At 49.1% G+C, this 19,804-nt stretch overlaps 1 protein-coding gene across 1 annotated transcript in view; it reads right to left on the minus strand.

Moving 5' to 3' along the window:
• Positions 1-7,433: 7,433 nt before the first annotated feature.
• Positions 7,434-19,804, minus strand: part of ST8SIA2 (ST8 alpha-N-acetyl-neuraminide alpha-2,8-sialyltransferase 2) — a 33,700-nt gene continuing 21,329 nt past the window's right edge. Inside the window, exon 6 of the mRNA XM_061999667.1 lies at positions 7,434-9,928. Within this exon, the coding sequence (XP_061855651.1) occupies positions 9,643-9,928 (286 nt within the window). The 3' untranslated portion in view covers positions 7,434-9,642. The remainder of the gene's footprint in view (positions 9,929-19,804) is intronic.

The raw sequence follows: 19,804 nt of genomic DNA on the forward strand, positions 1-19,804 counted from the left end.
AACCACAAGCTTGGGGAACCTTGGTGGTCAGGGGCTGCCTGGAGCCATGGCTGTTGTGAGCTTTCACTGATTTCCCCTGGAAGGCAGAGAGAAAATCCGTCCAGGATGCTTCTGTGGGAGCATCAGGGGTCACTTGCTGGGTATAGTCAGTTCTGCTCTTGCAAAAAACTAAGTAGCATGCACGGTGAAAACTCGGGTCTAAAGGCACCAAGGTCATGGGAGTGATGGAGAAGAAGTCAGAGAGTGCTGGGGTTGTTGGCCCAGGGTTCCCTTCTGTGCTGGGAAATGTGAATCCACACGGTCATGAAGGGGTCCAGCTCACAGAGATGTCCACTGCGTTCATCTCCCAGTGGGCTGGGCATCCACAGAGGTAGGCAGCAAACCCCTCATCCCTTCCAAGGCCGTGATCTGTCCCACACTCTCACGACTCCTTTAAAGCAGCCAGAGTTGATGCCTGCAGACCCTGGGGCAGCCTCTCTGGGCCTCATTACCTCCTTTCCATGGCGTGCCAGCCTTCCCCTGCCGTGACCTCTCTCAGAAGCAACACGTGGTGCTGTGCTGTTATTTCAGTGCGTCCATCACCGAGCACAAAACAGCTCGTGCTGTATCGCCTCGGAAATTCCATCTGAAACCCCCCTGAGCCATCCACAGACCATCTCAGCCCAAATCCCAACCTCCTGGCTCAGGGTCCCCCTCCCCATCCTCTGGCACACATGGTGTTTCTGGCAGACAGACGTGTCCGAGGGGAAACAGCCGCCGGGCACATCCCACATCCCCGTGGCAGCACAGGAGCCCCCTCCCTGTGCTTTACTGTCCTGTGCAGCACTGGCTTCCTGACAGGAAAACCCTTCCCTTATGGGTTTATTTCTCCATGTGAACTCAGTGTCCTGAATGTTGGGGTTTCTTTTGCATACAAACAGTTGTTCTTTGATTTTCTTCCCCCACCCCACAGAGCAATTGATAGCAGATGATTTTTAAAAGACCCCGGTTTCCTATAGCAGTGCTTTTATTGAGTTTTTAATTAAAACCTTGAGAACACCATCAAAGACACATCACAGATGCAAGTGTTTCCTTACCCTGTTTCCCATGAAACACTTCTAAATAACAGCACACCCCTGCAGCACCTCCTCTCTGCCCCTTTGCCCACCAGCACACTCAGGGGTCTGCATTTTTAACACATGCTTTGGCTAGGATCTGGCTTCTATTCCAACACACATGTGACACCTTCTCTCCATCCCTAATTGCATTTCACTTAACACATGCAATTACCCAAATGACTTCTTCCAGAAACAAACCACGGGATGTTCAAAGCTGCCTGGCTCCTCAGATGGTTTTCAGTCAAGAAATTTGTGCCTTTCTGGTCATTCCTGGAAAGCCTAGGAGGAGGCTGTAAATCTGCCCCTTCCACACAATCCTCAGAAAAGATGCCATGGAGCCCACATTCGAGACAGGTGAGACACAGGTTACAAATCATAACGCCCGCCCAGCCATTTCTAGGCATTTGTTACGGTGTCTTAAGTTGGCAACCTCAACAACTCCCCTGGTCTCCAGCCAGGAATAAAAGCACTGAAGGAAATCAGGCCACAGTAATTTCCCCAAACCACAGAGCTAACATGCATGGTAATGAATTCTTTTTGTGGAGAGAGTATTTTTCTGCTATGAACTCTCCCAGGGGTTGACACAATAGCCCATCTCCTTGGCGGTCATCCCGTGGCTTTAATCGTGCGCCCCACACAATTGTGCAGAAAAAGTCAGCAGAAATTTCCCCAGCATGGTGCCTGAAGTAGAGCTGCCATCCTTCAAAGCAGAGATGTGACCTTCCGAAGTGGTGGATAGAATTGTGATGCCGCTGGTCTCGGTGGAAGCTGCCTCTTCAGCAAGGTTAGGATGTGTCCTACCACACGCCGGCTTCTCAATATGCAAGGAGCATCGCATTGCCTGACAACACTTGGAGTCTTTTGGGGCTCATTATTTGTTTTCAAAGAAAGAAAACATCCAAGTCCAAGCATTGTGGTTAATGTAGAGCTTGTAGGTGCAAAGTTCATTTTTCCTGGAGTTGTCTTAGTTATGGAAGAGCTTCGAGAGTCCTTTCTCCGGCTTCCTTGAATTTGTCACTGAAGGTTGCCTGAATTATGCTTGCTAACCTCTTTAAATCTCATCACAGATGGAGCATAAATGCCATGTTCTTGAAGATGAAGGACACAGCTTGCTTTCTGGGGAATAATACATTGCAGTAAGCTGATACAGAATAACCAGGATGATTTTTGTTTTGTTTTCTCTTAACCATGTTTCCTTCAAAGCTTCCATCCATAACACAACATTCACCCACCCCCATAACTAATTCATTATTTTACAGCAAGTAAAATCAAACAGGAGACAAATGACTGTTGTTTAGTGCCATTAGTTTCAATGGCTTTACACAATATTTGAGTCATTGGCTCGCCTCTTGCTTTGGAGGAATCCCAAATCTGGATGAATCTATGCGCATTACAAACCATCCGTGGGGCCAGGCCAGGCCTGCCTAACAGATGCAGGTCCATATGCTTTGGCTCTGCACCCATATGGAACACTAATATGCAGGCCAGGAATAGAGCATGCCTCTTCTCCTCTTTTGTAGCAATCTCAAATCCAAAGTCGTGTTCAGACACGAGCCGAGTTAAGCGAGTTGGGCTGGAACTTGTGCAGCGAGACTCTGCAAGGCTGATGGTCCAACCGTAATATTTCCCTTACTCCGTGGTTCCTGCTGAAGCCTAAATTGCAACATTTTCTAGAAAGCAGCTTGTCAGGCTTTCCAGAGTGCTAGTTAAAAAAACCCAACCATTCCATTCCTATAATGTGCTTTAACCTTTGCTGCCTGGATCATGCAAGAACACAGAGTTCTTTGTCAGCCCTCACTGGAGGAATTTCTCCAGGCAACCAAACCAGCAAATAGCTGTGGGTATTTCACAACGCCTGGGAGGTTTTGTTTGCTGGAGGCACAGGATTAGTATCAGATGGCCTGCCACCATCTCAGCAGAGAGAGACTTCACTTTTATTGCTGGCTGCACTCCTCGGGCAGCCCTGGCAGGTTTGTCCTGGCCAGGCGTTCTGAGGTGGGACAGCATCCCCAGCTGCTTTTTGGCATTCAAGAACAGTGTTTGTCCTGGTGCCTGATCCTTGCTCAAACTGGGTTTTTTTCTCCTTGGTACAATGCAACAGTGAATGGTGTTTTGAGCATTCAAGTTCAGTACCTGCACTGTGAAACTCTGAAGGAGTTTGGGATGTCCTTTCCACTGGCATGTCCCTGGGGTATACAGAGTTGAGGTGAACGCCTTCCTTCTGTCCCCCTGCCTTTTTTAGGGGGTTGGAGACAGCTGCTGCTGACTGAGTGCTGAGGTTTCCTGTGCTAACCAAGAGGGAGGCATTTCCATCCACGTTGTTATTTCGTGTTTGCTCTTAGCTCGTGCACAAGGTCATGAGAGCATGGTGGTGGGAAGGGTCGGTGGGTGCTGACTGTGGTTCTTGTGGAAGCGCTTGGAGATTTACTTGGAGACAGTGTTAAGCAGCTACATGCATCTGCCTTCAGCTGGATTGTGGATGCAATTGGCATGTGATGGCTTTGCTCATGCATCAGGCTAGGTTTGATGGAGCTGAACAGGAGTTATTCCCAGCTGGAAAAGGAGCTTATCACTGAATGCCTTGATGTTGCCATTACAGAGAGGGAAGTTCGTCCTCTTGGGAGATGGATGATTTCTTTGGTTATCATTCAGGTGTCTGTCCAAGTTCTTTCTCCATTATTTCTTTGCATACATGGGTGATGCACGACTGTCTGGGGGAAAGAAATAAGACATGTAGTCCATTTCCTGATGGTGGTGGCCTCTTGATTTATTTCTGTAGGGAAAGTCCAGAGGCAGGTGATGAAGCTGGTGAAAAGTCTGGAGAATGTGCCCGATGAAGAGTGGGAACTGGGGGTGTTTATTCTGGAGAAGAAGAGGCTGAGGGGAGACATGGTCGCTCTCTACAACTACCTGAAAGGAGGTTGTAATGAAGTGAGGGTCACAGAAGGTGTGACAGAAGGGTTGGAAAGGACCTTGAAAGATCATCTAGTCCAACCCCCCTGCCAGAGCAGGATCACCTAGAGCAGGTCACACAGGAACTCGTTCAGGTGGGGTTTGAATGTCCCCAGAAGAAGGAGACTCCACAACCCATCTGGGCAGCCCCTTTCAGTGCTCCATCACCTGAACAGAGAAGTTTTTCTTTATGGTTTCTTTGGAACCTCTTGTGTTCCAGCTTGTACCCATTGCCCCTTGTCCTATCATTGGACATCACTGAGAACAGCCTGGCTCCATCCTCCTGACGCCCACTCTTTACATGAATCGGCCTCTTGTCCCAAGTAATGAATGATAGGACAAGAGAAAATGGCCTCAAGCCATGCCAGAGGAGGTTTAGATTGGAGATGAGGAAAAATTTCTCCACTGAAAAGGTTGTGAAGCATTGGCACAGGCTGCCCAGGGAAGTGGAGGAGTCCTCATCCCTGAAGTCTTTAAAAGACGTGTAGGTGAGGTGCTGAGGTACATGGTTTAGTGGTGGATGTGGCAGTTCTGGGTTAATGGTTGGACTTGATCTTTAAGTTCTTTGCCAACTTCAATGATTCTGTGAGTCTCTGAGTCTCTGACATTCTACTGTTGGGTGCCAAGAGCAATGGAGTAACATTTAGAAATGAAAATAAGTGTTAATAAACCATTCATAGCTGTGGGAAACCTAAAAAGGGAAAGCAACCCAAACACTGAAAGAGCTAAAAAATGTGTGGTTTAACAAAGCATTACCCTGGAGACCGTGGTTACACGCCTGGTTTTACCTCCTGATGTTGAGGGGCACTATGGAGCAAACCACTTCCCCACTACTCCCTGTGGGTCTCTCAAAGCTTTAAGCTTTAATTTCTGAAGTTTAAAGCCTCTCTAGCATGAAATAGGATCATTTAATTTTTTACAAGAGTAGGGGTGGTCAAAAAAACCCCACCTATACATCAAGATCTGTAGATGGTGCAATTTTTTGGTGACTTTGGCACTGAACTACAAATGAATTCACGCTGGGATCAACTGAAACCATTTATGTCATTTAAGTGAGACTGCTCAGTGTTATTTGCAAGCAGTATCCAAAATGCAATGTAGAAGTGCAAACAATTTCAATCACACTTTAAAAACAAAATACTGTGCCTTTCTGGTTTGCAAGCACTGAAAAAAGCCTCCAGGCAGCTGGAAATAAAACCATTTTTAAAACCACAATGTGATTCACAGTGACTGTTTGCACTTTGCTCACTAATTATCTGGGCTGTGACTGAAGCAGAGGATTGGTGGCTGACCCTACACCAAGCCCCAGCTGATGAAGCATTGAGGGGAAGGTGATCATCCCCTCCCTTCCCTCTTGTTTTGTGTGGGGGAGAGAAGTGGTGCCCCTGCCAGTCCTGCCTGGGCTGGGGAGTGAGGGATGCAGCTGGGGTCCTGTGCTGCACTTCAGAGGAGCTGCTGCAACTCACCCAAGTCAGCTCTAAACAAGGCAGTGCAGGGATTAATGATAAAGGATGTTGGCAGCACGGAGCCTGTGGACTCTGCAGCTTGACCAGAGGAGCTGTACTCCATGCCAGCGCAAGATACAGGCAAGATCTCCCCCAGGAGAGCAACAGTCACACCACTATATATGTATATGTACTTTTATAGGAAGATCAGAAGTGCTGTGCTACTGCATTTCTCCTCTGCACAGCTTTGCAGCACAGAGAAACAAGTGTGGAAAGAGCTGAGATCCTTCTTATCTGAAAGATCCTCGTTCTGCCTGGACAGGTGTGTAATGATGGGTTTGCTCCTCGACCTTCCTTCAGCAGGGACCGAAATCACTGGAGTAATCAAGGGGAGAGAAAAATAGGAGCATGCCCTTGCCACGATGCTCATCAGCATTGGAGGGTGGGGTGAGGTTTCATGGCTGGGCTGTTAGCACAGAGATGCAAAGGAGCATGTGGCAGATCTGAAGGCTGGGGTGTAACCAAGCAAACCACGGTTAAAAGGAAAAGCAACTCAGGCAGCTCTGCTGCTGGTCGTGGCAAGACAAGATCCTTATCCCCAAGCTGGTGGAAAGGGAAAGTGCACCAGAGGCACGCAGGGAGGAAAAGAGAGGCATTAGGTTTGGCCAGAAGCACCAATTTGACTATTGCCACAACGAGCCATGCTGGGAAACAGCCCCAAACCCTGGGCTTAGCTGGTGGAGACCCAAGTTCACCTCTGTTTTACAAGTTTAGCTCGCTTGTTACCATCCAAAGGCTTTTTTGGCACAAATGTGCCTAACTCATGGGAAAGAGCTCTCCGTCCCAGAGCCACCAGCACCACCAGTTTGGGCTGGCTTCACTGCTGAAGAGAGCAGTGGGATGGAGGAACAGAGAGCCAAGGGAAGTGCCACTGTCATTTAGGGCAGTGAAGTACAGTCATGTACAACACATGCACCTGCCTCCCTGCCTGAATAGCATCTATACTCCTTTGTTTCACTCTTGATGACAGGAGTGCCTTAATTGGGCGTGAAGAAATTCATCACGCAGCAGCCCGGTGCGGCTGCCGGGTCCCCACAGCATCTGGCAGCCACCATGCTGCAGCCCTGAGGCTGCTCCACAGCTGGTGGCTGCCCCAGAATAGCCCAAATAGCATCCACCTACTGCAAGTACCACTGCTCCCTGTGCCAAGCAGGAAGGGAACCCAAAACTCCGCTCCCCACTGCTTGGGAACAGCTCATGGGCTTTACAGCCCGCTGAGATGCAGGGCCTTGGGGCTTGGTGGAGCCAGGGCCCAGCTATTTGCTGGAAACAAAGAAATAAAGTTTGTTTCCAACCTGAGGAGCTGCTCAGAGAACCAGACCAGAGGACTTGACACAGCCCACTAAAGCAAAGGGAAATTTCTAGGTGGTTTTGTGCATATAGACTCAGCAGGTCCCAACCCATCCGGCAGCGAGGTGAAACAGGAACTCAGCTGTTGATTTCACTAACTGCAGGGTCTTTCTCTTGGTTTAATGCATTTTTAAACCAGGGATGAGCAGGACACATTCTGGGAATAGAAACCTCCCCAGCAATTTCATCCCCCTGAATAATTTGCCTATAAGCTGCCTGTGCTTTGACTCAGCAGCTGCTTCAAGGGTACCAGAAATCCCTTCTCTCATCCCCTTTTTGCCATCCCCTCCAGCACACTCCTGTTGTGCTGCTGTTTAGATTCACCTCATTCATCTCTGTGGGCACAGTGAGGATACCATGGTGGCTCGGGGTGTCTCCTGGGCAGAGCACTGACACCCACCCCAGATGGGCAAGTAAGCTCAGCCATCCCCCCTCCTTCACCAGCAAAGGAGGTTACAGGGTCTCCCCATTTCATCATCCTGCCCCCTTCTCCCCCTTCTAGTCAATGAAAATAAACAGAAAACAAAACTAAACTCCCCTGCACATTTATTCCATTTCTTGTACTTTTATTTAAAAAGAAGGTTTGCTAACAGCAATCAGTACCGTGGCCCAGGCCCCTCGATACAGCAGTCGGCTTCAGCAGTCCCTGCAGCCTCATCCCTACTCTGTCCCTCAGACAAACCAGGGAGTTATCCAGCTTTAACAACCACTCCTGAATCATGGGAAGCTCCTTGGGATTGCAGACTACTTCCATCTTGCAGGTTTACTCCCTTCTGATCTCAGGAGACCCCAACAGCTTAAGCTGAGGTTCACACAGCCAGGTTTAGCTTTACCGTGCAACTTAACCCAAGTAAAAATAACAACAACAAAGAGAAAAAGCAGCCAGGTTTAGAAAAAAATACAGAAAAGAAGGAATTTTCTAGAGTTGGAAACAAACATCTCCTCGGTGGCAGATTAGCCCACACTTATCCACTATAATGTTGCTTATACCTTAATCTTAGGCATCTTCATCTGACACTAATTAGCAGGCTGGAGGCTCCTACGGGTACAGTAGCTTCTGTATCCCAAAACATGAAAGCAAATCTCTTCCTCTACCACTTGAAGCATTTGGTTTTTAAAGAGACAATGCCAAGTATTTCAACCCTAAACTGTACAATTTTTTTGACTTAAAAAGCCAGAGCAGCAGGAGGAGGCACAAAGGTGCTGACACCATGAAAGCATCGCAGCACGTGTCCGAGGCTTGCCTCTGTAATTTACTCTCCCACAAATTAAACCCGAACTACAGTCACTGACTGTAGGACTCACCTGCATTCTGGCACCGAGTGCTAATTAGGAGACAGAGTAGGCTACAGAAGCAAAACAACTGCACAGGTTAATCAGATCAATCTAGTTGCTTCCCTCAAAACCCACAAAACTTAAAGACAAAAGCAAATGCGCTCATACAAAAACTCTTCATATTTTGGGTTCCTTCTGGAAAGTAAAGTAAAAAACAAAAAGGGGAAAAGATTATTTCTTTGACATTCTTCTCTAGGCAAGCATCCCATCCAGATCCATCTGACATCCTGTTGAACTGCTCAGAGAAAGAGCTAATTGGAGCTTGAAGGAAAGGGACTCCAAGAACACAGCGCAGTACATTGGCTCTTTGCAGAGAAAGTTAAAATGCATTATTTAGACTTGATAAAAGTCCCTTGAAGTCCTGTGGTCTTTCTGCTTGGCTGGGTCTCAGGCCTACCACCAATATTTCAGTGGTTATTTTTCCAGGGGGAGGGAAGGCAGGCTGCTTAGCAAGTAGCACTTGGGCCTTAAGAGCTAGATGTACTTATGGTTTTCATGAGCCCTGACAGATGTTGAGCAACTGTGGCACAGTCAGACACTTAATATTAATGGCGGTGGTTTGTGGCAGCAAACCCCCTTCCTGTCACGTTCCAGCATCTTTGCTCCTTTCTAAATTGCTCCTTAGGAAAGGAAGAGAAAATACATGCTGAGCATCCTCCTCACCATCCACCCGGCTCAATGCTGATGCGCCTGTTCACTGGAGGCTCTCACATCTCCTCTCCGAGCAAATGTCACCAGGATCAGCTTAGCACAGCTCCCCGCCAGCCCCCGGGGATGAGGGCTTCTCCCTCACCTGTCCAAAGGCTGCTCTCAGCCCCACGGTCCGTGTTTTGGATGGATTCGTGCGCGGCTCTGCCAGGTGTCGGGCGCTGCTGGGCCGGAGACTGGTCCGGCCCCTCGGCCGTGAGAGCCACCAACAAACCTTCCCTGCCCACCCCACTCCCTGCCCCTTCCCTTCCCCGCCACGAGCACGGGGCCAAGGACGTGGCTCGCTGCAGAGAGCCAGCACCGGCGTCCTTGGCCAGACAAACTAACTACCAACCTTGGACCAGTCACGACAAACGGCTTAACGTTTACCCATCACCTAACATACCCTCAAAAACCAAGGCCACCTTCACACCTTTCGGGCACAGGGCAAACGCCCTGCCGAGCCCAGCAAGCCCACGGCAAGAGGCCTTGCCCAGGCCAGTCACGCCAGATGCTCCCGCATCTCTCCTGCCCCTTCCTTGGTGAACACCAAACAGTTATAATACTCAGGTCAATATATATAGGTACCACGTATATATATTTGTGTCGCTGTTCTGCGCGTTAACAAAGACAACCAACCCCACCAGGCACCACTCGTCCTTTCCGCCCCCTCCCCCTCCTCCCGTGGCTGTGCAGGAACGCGGCCGGGGACCACCCTACGTGGCCCCATCGCACTCCCCCACTGTCAGCTTCAAGGCTCCCTGCTGATGCAGCGTCTTTAAGGCTTTGAACTCCAAGGGCATGGTGTGCGGGCTGGCCTGCGAGGTGTAGCCGTACTTCAGGCTGTCGTAGTAGTGGTACTTGACCGGATTCTGGTTCTGGTCCAGGGGAAAGGGCCAGAAGCCGTAGAGATAGATCTGGTTGCAGAAGCGAGTGGCTAAGGTGTACATGAGGAGGCCGGTGGTGGGTCGCTTGATGTGCACCTTGTTTGTCAGCCAGTACCTGCAAAGGGAGAGGAAAGCGTGTTATGCCCCACACACACAAAGCTTGTGTCTCGCATGTTTCCTCTCTCCAGCCTCTGGCTGAGACATATTGGTAATTCAAAGTGAGAGGTTTCTGACTAGCAGAAGAGTTCTCCATGCCAAGAAAAAGCCTCTCTAGGGATTGCTTCATGAATAAGCATCCCCCTGCTCTCTGTCTGGCGGTTACACCACACTTGTTGCTATGGCATTGAAGCATCTCATGCCTCGGCAATCCTTTATGAAAAACAAACTGCTTGCAACAGTGGCCTTCAGTACTTCAGCCTACAATTGTCTCCCAATCAACCTAGGAGATCAATACCACAGACCAAACCATCCACATGCCAAGTAGACTTCAGCCACCCCTCCGAGCACACACGCTCTCAAACGCAGAACCTGATGATTTTCATTGATGAGGGAAGATTTATTTTTTACCCTGGCAGTAAACACAAAAGTGCTGTAAAAATGTTTGCCTTGGAATAAGGAGTCACCAAGGTGAAAGAGCTAAAACATATTGCTGTGCTCCCGTTACACCCAGCGACTGCTGCTGTGATCCCGGACAAAAACGCTGCCTTACTCTACAACATTAGCCCATGAGACAAGATACAATATGCCATACAGAGAGGTCAGCTGTGCTCACTGACTGAGTGTGTGTTAGTTTTTACATAGGATGGCAGAAAGAGCAGGGGAAGGAGACACCCTGGAGTGATGCCTGAGCAGAAATGGCATCAGCAGCTGTATTTTGGGCTGCTGATAAATAGTTATTGCAGCATAGACACCCTGTAAGATGATGCTTCCAGTGCACGGTGTTTATTGCACAGGCAACTTACCTGCTTTGCTCAGCAGAAGAGTCGGAGAATCAAAATCAGAATGCTAAAGGTTTGAGGGAGGTAGAAGATGTACTTTGCATAACGAGCGTGAGGAAGCACAGCAAAGCACATGGCATTGCTGTGCTCTCACTCAGAGGTCTGGGATCCTGAGCTGGGTCCCACTGTCACACAGCCACAGGAAGTGTCTTGCTCCTCATTCACACTTTCTGCTGAGCTCCTGTGGGTCTGGCACTCAGCTGGAACCCTTGGGAGAGCTGAGCCTTAATCCTGCAAATTAGCTTTTCACGAAAGCCATTAAAATTTAGCAACTGAGGCACAAAACGTACTTGCTTGTTCTCAGACAGATAAGAGAAAACCTGACTTTCCAATTCTGGAAGCAGACAGAGTGATCAACTCAGCCTGTGCAGGAAGGAGGTGCAGGGTTTACTGGGGTCCCACTCCCAGGGCTGCCCTAGCGCCTGTAGCTTTAGCAAAAGACAAGTACAATGTTTTGGGACGGTCCTTCTTGCCTGACTCATCTCCTCGGCATCCAACACAGAAAATGGAGCAAGGGGAAAGCTGGTGAGAATCAGTATCTCAAAGGCACAGGATCAGCATTTCCTGGGCTTGCCCTGTCAGATGGGTTGTGCTGTGGGGACACAGCAAAGCTCACTGCAGTGCCAAGGCAATCTTCTCCCACAGGTAGCCATAAACCAGCCTTCTCAATGAGCACATTAAACCCCTGGAGTGCAGAGAGAAATGGGAGACTATCGTAACCATTGTCAAACCTCATAAGGTTCACCAAGGGCAAGAGCAGAGCCCTGCATTTGGGGAGGAACAACCTCATCACCAGGACAGGCTGGGGGTGATCTGCTGGAGAGCAGCTCTGCAGAGAGAGACCTGGGAGTCCTGATTGACAATAAGCTGAACATGAGCCAGCAATGTGCCCTCGTGGCCAAGAAGGCCAATGGCATCCTGGGATGCATCAAAGACAGTGTGGCCACTAGGTCAAGGGAAGTTACCCACCCCTCTACTCTGCCCTGGTGAGGCCACATCTGGAATCCTGTGTCCATTTATGGCCTCCCCAGTTCAAAAGTGCAAGAGAACTTCTGGATAGAGTCCAGAGGAGGGCTACAAAGATGCTGAGGGGATCTCTCTTACAAGGAAAGGCTGCAAGACCTGGGGCTGTTTAGCCTGGAGAAGAGAAGGCTGAGAGAAGACCTCATGAACACTTGTAAGTGCCTATAGGGCAGGTGTTGAGAGGATGGGGCCAATCGTTTTTCTGTAGCACCCAGTGATAGGACAAAGAGTAACAGGCACAAGCTGAAACACAGAAAGTTCCACTTAAACACAAGGATAAACTTATTTGTTGCTGAGATGAGGGAGCCCTGGCACAGGCTGCCCAGGGAGGGTGTGGAGTCTCCTGCTCTCGAGGTTTTCAAACCCTCCTGGATGTGTTCCCGTGCCCCCTGATCGAGGGGAACCTGCTTTAGCAGGGGATTAGACTGGAGAACTCTAGAGGTCCCTTCCAATCCCCCCCATTCTGTTATGCTGTGGTTTAACACTGTGAGTTAGGGTATTCTCATGTAGCAGGGAAACTACCTGGGAAGAACAACCCACATTAATCATCTGGCTTTGGGGGGGAGAGACAACTTTCCGGGTTTGTCCTGCAGCTCCTTTAGCCTTAAGACTCTCCTTTATCAATTCACCAGCTGCAGCACAGAAGGTTACTGCTGACCTTACGCCTGCCCAAGAGATTAACTTCAGGTTTTGTTGAGAGGCTGTAAAAACTGTATGAGCGTACAACCACCTTGACAGCATGATGAACATGGGCACCACCCATGGCCACTAATGTTTCAAGCGTATAATGATGACAGAAACGCCCTGGGTCAAACACAGAAGCACTCTACAGAAGCACATCGTCCTCTGCAACCCAGCAGGCACAAATAGCCTTGCTAAGACCAACGAGCACACGCAACCAGCACCCAAAAGCAGCCCAATCAAACCCATCTCAGCACATGCAGCTAGTGAGCACTCACTCAGTAATATCTGGGTAGGGAACCGTGACGATTCAGTTTCCTATAACAGAAACGAACACCTTGTCTCTTTTATCTGTGTTTCCCTCTGTCGCAGGCATGGCATTGCAAAAAACGAGGATGACAAACCTTGCTCACTGCTGGCTGCAGCTTTGGGAGGGGGATGATGGACTCCAGGTTGTCCCAGCCCACCCACACAGATGATATGTAAAATATATATGTCCAAACCATAACAAGGGCCATGCCACAGCACTGGTGACGTGGAAAGTGAAGGTGGGAAATCCTCTGATGAGGTCTGGGGAATGCTTTTTAATGACTGGTTTGCGATAGGAGCGTGGGAGCTATTGAGGAAGATCCCCCTCTTATCTCTCCCACCACTGGGCCAAGTGAGACAGCGGCCACATTCCTGGTGCAGGAGGGAACAGCTGGGCATGGAAATAAAACCTAATTAATTCTGTAAATCCAAATGAGGTTGTCTGGGCGCACATGGGATGCTGTGTCAACAGCGCACCTTTAATATGTGAGGTCCGGGATTTTAATTAGGAGGAAAGACAATCTTGAAGCAGGCAGTAATTATTTTTCAAATTGGCTACACCAATCACCATAACTATTAACTGCAACATTTTATGGAAAGAGACAGCAATTAAAAGAGAAGAGCAAAGAGCAGTCCTGAAACCCAATACCTCCTTTCTCAGAGCCGTCCTCACAGCATGGACCTCCTTCAAAAGCTGGTGCTGTGTCGTTTCTGTAAATAAACCCTCAGGGGTGGAAGCAGCTTCAGAGATAGGCTGGTGTCTGAGTGGGATGCAGCTACCAACAGGAACTGTGATGCTGTCAGGCAAAAATTGTCCGAGACAGCTCTTGTTTCGGATCATGGCAGTGACAGATGGAAAATGCCATCAGATCTTCAAGGCCATCTTTTGAAAGGAGGCAGCCTAGACACGAGCTCTAGCACCTATTTGAACTAATACCTGATGGCAGCCAGGGACAGAGGCTTCAACAAGAGCAGTGTAGCAAGTCTCATCACAGCTGATAAGTGGTTCTGGTTGCTCCTCAGCAACAAGAGCTTTCCAAAAGGCTTCCAAGAAACTTAAGAAGTCTCCTAAGCAGAACTGCATAGCACTGCTGCTGACTGCTGAGGTCTGCCTCCTGCAAGGGGGTGGCACTGCGGCCTCAGGGCAAGAAACCACAGTGCTTGGACCTTAAAGACCAGCAGGAATCCTCCAGGAGACAAAATGCCCTGAAACTGTTCCCAGGAAGCTGCAGTTCCCAGTCTCCCTCCACATCGGACATCTGGAGCATGGACCCCTCTGTGCTGACAGCATTCACCCTCCCCTGGCATCGCCTAGCTCAGGGAGCAGAGCCTGGCCTTGGCTTGGGCTGCAACCCTGGGTGCAAAACTCCTCCCTGCAGGCTGTGTTTGAGGACTGCTAGAGAGGGCAGGGTCCCACTCTGTGCCTACCCATCCTCTCCTGATGCGGCTGAGAAAAGCAACTTGTACCCTCCAGGTAAGGGTTAATCTGCAGGAAGAAAATCAACAGAAAATCCATTGCCCTGATCAAATGAATAAAAACCTCAAGTCAATGAAGAAATCAAGTTTCAGCAGTATCAGCTGCATTACTTGGTGATACAAATCAGAATAGCTGAAATAATGCAATTTCAGACCCTTTTAAAACAGCTTATTCATAAAGCTGTGATACAAATGCAAGCTGTTGTGGAGGTGCTAGTCCTTGACTGTCAGAAGCATGTTATCAGTCTGCCACACACATCCTGCTCCCATTAATACTCATGAAAAACCAGCTCCAGATAATCAGAGCGGGTGCCCTGGCAGCGCTGCGCACTCTCGCCGGCGGAGGAGAGGAGAGGGCACAGCACGTATCCCCACTGCTGGGGGCAGGGAGATGAAGTGCTGGAGCCCAGGGAGCAGCCACAAGCCCCCATCCAGCTTCTGCCAGCCCTATCCTATCCAGTCTCCTCTGTCACCTCCATCAAAAGAGCCGAGAGCCATGTACAGTGATGAGATCAGTGCTAGGAACAGGCAGGTCCCCATCCAGATTCATGCTGATGCTGGCTCCACAAGCGGGATCTGGAGGCAGAGCTGGGCTTTATCCTCAGGCTGGGCAAAGCCCACACACCAAATCAAGCCCCTATATGGTGTGCCTTGGGTCTGGGTTTGGTGACCTGGTACAAGCAAATAAAAGTGGAGTCACAGATAAATAACTTTTTCTCCTCCAGGTCTTGAGCTCTTTGGTGCCCTTCCAAACTCACATGCTACTGAACATCCACAGGTTAACACATTTCCAAAGAGACAAAGAAGAAAGTAACTAGGAAGAGGATTACCCTTGTTCTTTCCTCTTTCCTTTCCATGCTCCTCCCCTTCTTTTGACAAAAGACTAAATCTTCCTGATTAACTGGAACAAATTACCTGCCTTGGGGCCCCAGTGCAGACACTGCACATCACAGCTTGGGTATAATGTGCCTCAAGTGCTGAAGACGTGAGAACAGAAGAAGTGAGAGCAATTGCTCACAGAAGGATTTATTTGTGGCATAGCCACTGGTCTAACCCTCACATGGCTTTACAGGGCATTCATAGTCCCTCACATCTTACCTTGGTCACATACTTCTGAAGGCTATTCTCTCCCCCTGCACCCTTTGGTGATCTTCCCTTCTCTGAGTGCAGGACCACTGTCCTTAAACTGTCTGTGGGCCCAGAGAGAAACGGCTTTAAAGCACAGGTCCACAGGACAAATACTTCAGAGGAGCCTCTGTAAGCATAGAGGACCCATAAGGTCCCATAAACATGAAGTAGCTGGTTTAGAAAACCCACAGGTGGGTGATGCTGGCTAATCAACAGCAGGGCCAATCTCTAGATAGAGGGTGAGAAAGAGGAGCTGGGAGGGCTGTGAAAAGGAAAAGCAGCAGCTTAGGTTTGGTGTGTTAGAGAAAAGGGGAGCCTATGGAGGGATGAAAAAGAGTGGGGTGATGCAATCAAAGGCTAGGGGAATAATCTGCACACGTGTCCTGTATGGCTGTAAGTGAGGCTGTTGGAAAGGATGCAGCATAATCAGGACACAAGGTGAGGAAGGACCAGCGGAGGGTTCCCACCATGGCTTATGGATGAGAATGGCAGCGGCTGAGCAGCACTGCCCTGAAAAATCAGCAAAGGTTTATATGTTGTTTGGGTGTCAGCCCAGGAGAGACATCAGAGGCAAAGATGTGTCCATTTAATGCCTCAGCAGGCTGCACTTCTGAGGCCACATGGCAGAGCAGCACTGTGCAAGCTACAGCCCCTGTCCTGAAGAGCACACGCAAACCATCACAGCTACTGCGACGTTCAACCTAACAGGAGACCTACCACAAAGCTGGAAGACTCGGTGATTTGGGGTTTTTTTTTGTCTCCTTTCAAGAAGCTCTTAACAAAATCTTACAGGATTAGAACTGGTTACTGCCAAGAGACCCTCATGATGGACACAGTGAGAAACACTAGACCAGATTAGACAAGGCAAACTGAAACATGCCCATGAATTCTCTGCAAGAAGTGATAGTCAAACCTCCAGACACAATTATTTTCCCCCGCTTCCTGCATTTCATGTAATTTCTCTAACAAAAGCTGCTTGGCAATAGGGATTACAAGGCTTTTTGGAGACACTAACAGATGACTTATAAGGGGCCTGCTTGCTTCCCAGCCAGGAGACGAGCGCTGCGCTTGCCAGATGAATTGCTCAGGAGACATTTTACACAAGCGCTCCGAAGCGAGTCACGCACCCCCGAAACACATGGCACCATCCCCATCCTGGCAAGCTGGCTCCTTGCCGTGGCACAGCTTTCCTCTTCAGTCTTAGGTAGAGACTCAGCTTCCTTCTGAGCTCCTCCATTGAAATGCTGATGGCTCTCTCTCTCCTCCTGGCATGAAGAAGAGCCTCTGTCCTGTTGCACAGATCATCCAGAAGCATCAACACAAAAAGCTACCAGCAAATATTTAAGGCACCCTCACAGCTAGGAAGGTGATGTCTCAAATGATGCTGTTAGGGACAACAAAACCAAATGCTTTTTACTTATCTCAGCAACACACACTCTACAAATGCCCCAAAATGCACTGAAATTTAGAGGGGAAAATGCTCAATTGCCACTGAAATGCATTCTGGTCTGGGGAAAAGGAGAGCAGGACAATGAATACTGCAGTTCAAGGAGGAGTCAAGAACTCACAAATCTATTTCCCTGGTAGTGAAGGAAGAAAAGGGCAAAGCTTTTATAGCTGAATTGAAGTTGGATGAGATGCTAGCCTTTGTAGAAAGTGCTATTCCTTGAAAAAAATACAATGTATGAAAGAGTGTCCTGGCTGAAAGACTTCCTCCATTTCTTTGTGATTTCCAAATCAACTTAGGAGAGATTATAAAGGGTAGCTTTATCTAGCAAGAGAAAATGGGACATCTCTGCAACTGCAGCCCACTGCAGCACAGAGGGATGTTCTGTGGGGCTGTTCTGTGGATTATCAATTCTCTGCTGTGTGCTACATGTCACAAAAAAGTGTATTTGTTTCACAAACCTCTGATCTGTTAAAACCAGTGTGTTCTGTGGAGACAGCTGGAGAGACAGAGGAAGTAATTGGAGACCATATTCCTGTAACAGCAAGGAGCTGATAAGCAGAAATATAGCATAATTGTAGGAATTAGATGGTATCACAGAAGATGTGTAAGTAACTCCTAGTGATTCTGGTCAGCTTGACCTGAGAAAATACTCTTTCTTCATCTCAAACTACATCCTATCAATTACCCTGAGCAGATGGTCAAGACAACCCCATGGATACCTAAGAGACTTCCTATGGAGCACCAAAAGCATCAGCACTTTCTCCCCACTCCACCCTGCCTCAGCTGTGGCCAGTTCATCCAACACTGCCTGAATCACTCTTAAACCTACTGAGCCCAGACCTGAGGAGGCTGCACCAAGGAAAGGGGTTAACATTGCCTCTGTTCTTCCCCCAGAATAGCAGGGCCCTCTGTGCAGCAGTGGTTGAAGTGCTCCCATCAGTTCTTGCTTTCTGAGGGGGCTGCAGTTTTAGTGATATTAGTTGTTAATTAGTAGGCATCCTTGTTTTCCTGCTGATAAGCGTGAGAGCGGGAGGGCAGGTCAGGCAGCAGCTCCCCTGGCTCAGAGGGCAGCCCCTGACAAGGATTAGCACTGGTGCCTGTGGTTATAATTGAATCAGTGCTGTCTCCCTGCAGCTGGGACACCTTTCTCCATTGCCCCACAGCACAGTGACTGACCCAAAGAACAGGACTGAGGTGTTGGCTGTAGCTCAGACCAGGTACTTGGAGCCTGTTGTCAGCATCAGCCAGTGTCTGACCACATGCTGGTACAACATCCTTCCCAGATACCCACCAACAGTGGCCACTGCACTCACTGGCCTGACTGGTTGCATCCCTCTGAGCCCCACAGCAGGTTTTCAGAAAGCCAAACTCACGTTCCTTGCATGAGACCCCATTAAAACCCACAGAAACAGGAGCACGTGCAAAAGGAAGACACTGCTCCAAGCCACGGGAGAGAAGAGTGCATCACTCCATGCACTGAGAGACAGGGCTGAGCCCCTGGGCCTGTTCCAAAATCCCTACATCCCCTCCAGCCAGGCCAGCTGGTAGCTCCAACACTGCTCAGTAGGAGATGCACAGGTGCTACCAGAGTGCCAGACAGCCTGGCTAGACCACAGGACTACAGTAGAGAAAGGCCAGGAAGATGCCATGACTTGGAAGCTAAGCTCATCAGCAGAGCTTATCAAGGCATCTTCCTCCTCCTCTCCCAGAGAAATGTGCTGCCCAGCCCTTGCCAATCCCTCTGCAAAGCTTCCTATGGGAAGTTTCAGGCACTGGGAATGGTTGCCAGCACAGGATTAGAGGCCTGTTGATTTAAAGGGCTTATTACAGGAGCTTAATTCTATTTTGACAGATGAAAGTAAGTCAATTACAGCTAGAAATAGCTCAGAATTTGGGTTGTGGGCTGGCTGGGTTTCTCTCCTCTCCCTCTCCCTCTCCTCCTGTAAGTCATGGTATCATTTCTTTCTCTTTGTTCACCTCAAAACCAATGTTTTCTGAAAGATCCCTCTCCAGCCTAGGGAAGGCACAAACACAGGCACTTGGGGCAGACATGGTTCTTCTCACCCCTTAGGTTTGCTCCTATGGGAAATCTGTCCCGTGCCCACCATCTGCACTGACATGCAAACTGAGCTGGGACAGAGCAACACCCAGCATGGACCAACTGACCAGAAGAGCTCAGGCTCAGAGGTGTGTAGGGGAAGAGGGACTAAAAACAATCAAGATTCACTAATGCTGAGGCTTAGAGGTGAGAGCACCAGCTACACAAGTGAATTCCCATTCTGGGAGATCAACTGGGCTCAGTCAGGATTAGAGAGGACAACGACTGCCACTAAGCCATCTCCAGCATAAGTCACCACCTGCCTAGACTCCCAAAATGCCTAACAAATCATGGAATCATAGAATCATTTTGGTTGAAAAAGACCTTTAAGGTCATTGAGTCCAACCTCACCTTGCCAAGCCCATCACAAATCCATGGCCCTCAGCACCTCAGCTACATGGCCTTGCAATAGCTCCAGGGCTGGGGACTCCCCCCACCTCCCTGGGCAGCCTGGGACAGGGGCTCTCAGGGAAAAAGTTCTTCCTCATCTCCAATCTAAACCCTCCCTGGCACAACTTGAGGCCATTTGCTCTTGTCCTATCACTTGATACTGAGGAGAAGACACTGACCTCCACCTCACTCCAACCTCCTTTCAGTTAGTTGCAGAGAGTGACCGTGTTCCTCCTCAGCCTTCTCCAGACTAAACAACTCCAGCTCTCTTAGCCACTCCTCATCAGACTTGCTCTCTAGATACCCTCATCAGCTTTGTTGCCCATCTCTGGACTTTCCCTGCAGAAACAAATCAAGAAAGCAAGAGCCTACCCCGTTCCCAAGCCATTCACATGGAAGTCTCACCCCTGGGGCTCTCTTTCTTCTCTAACCTTCCCA

The sequence above is a fragment of the Colius striatus genome, chromosome 7, assembly GCF_028858725.1.
Source record: "Colius striatus isolate bColStr4 chromosome 7, bColStr4.1.hap1, whole genome shotgun sequence".
Classification (NCBI taxonomy): Eukaryota; Metazoa; Chordata; class Aves; order Coliiformes; family Coliidae; genus Colius; species Colius striatus.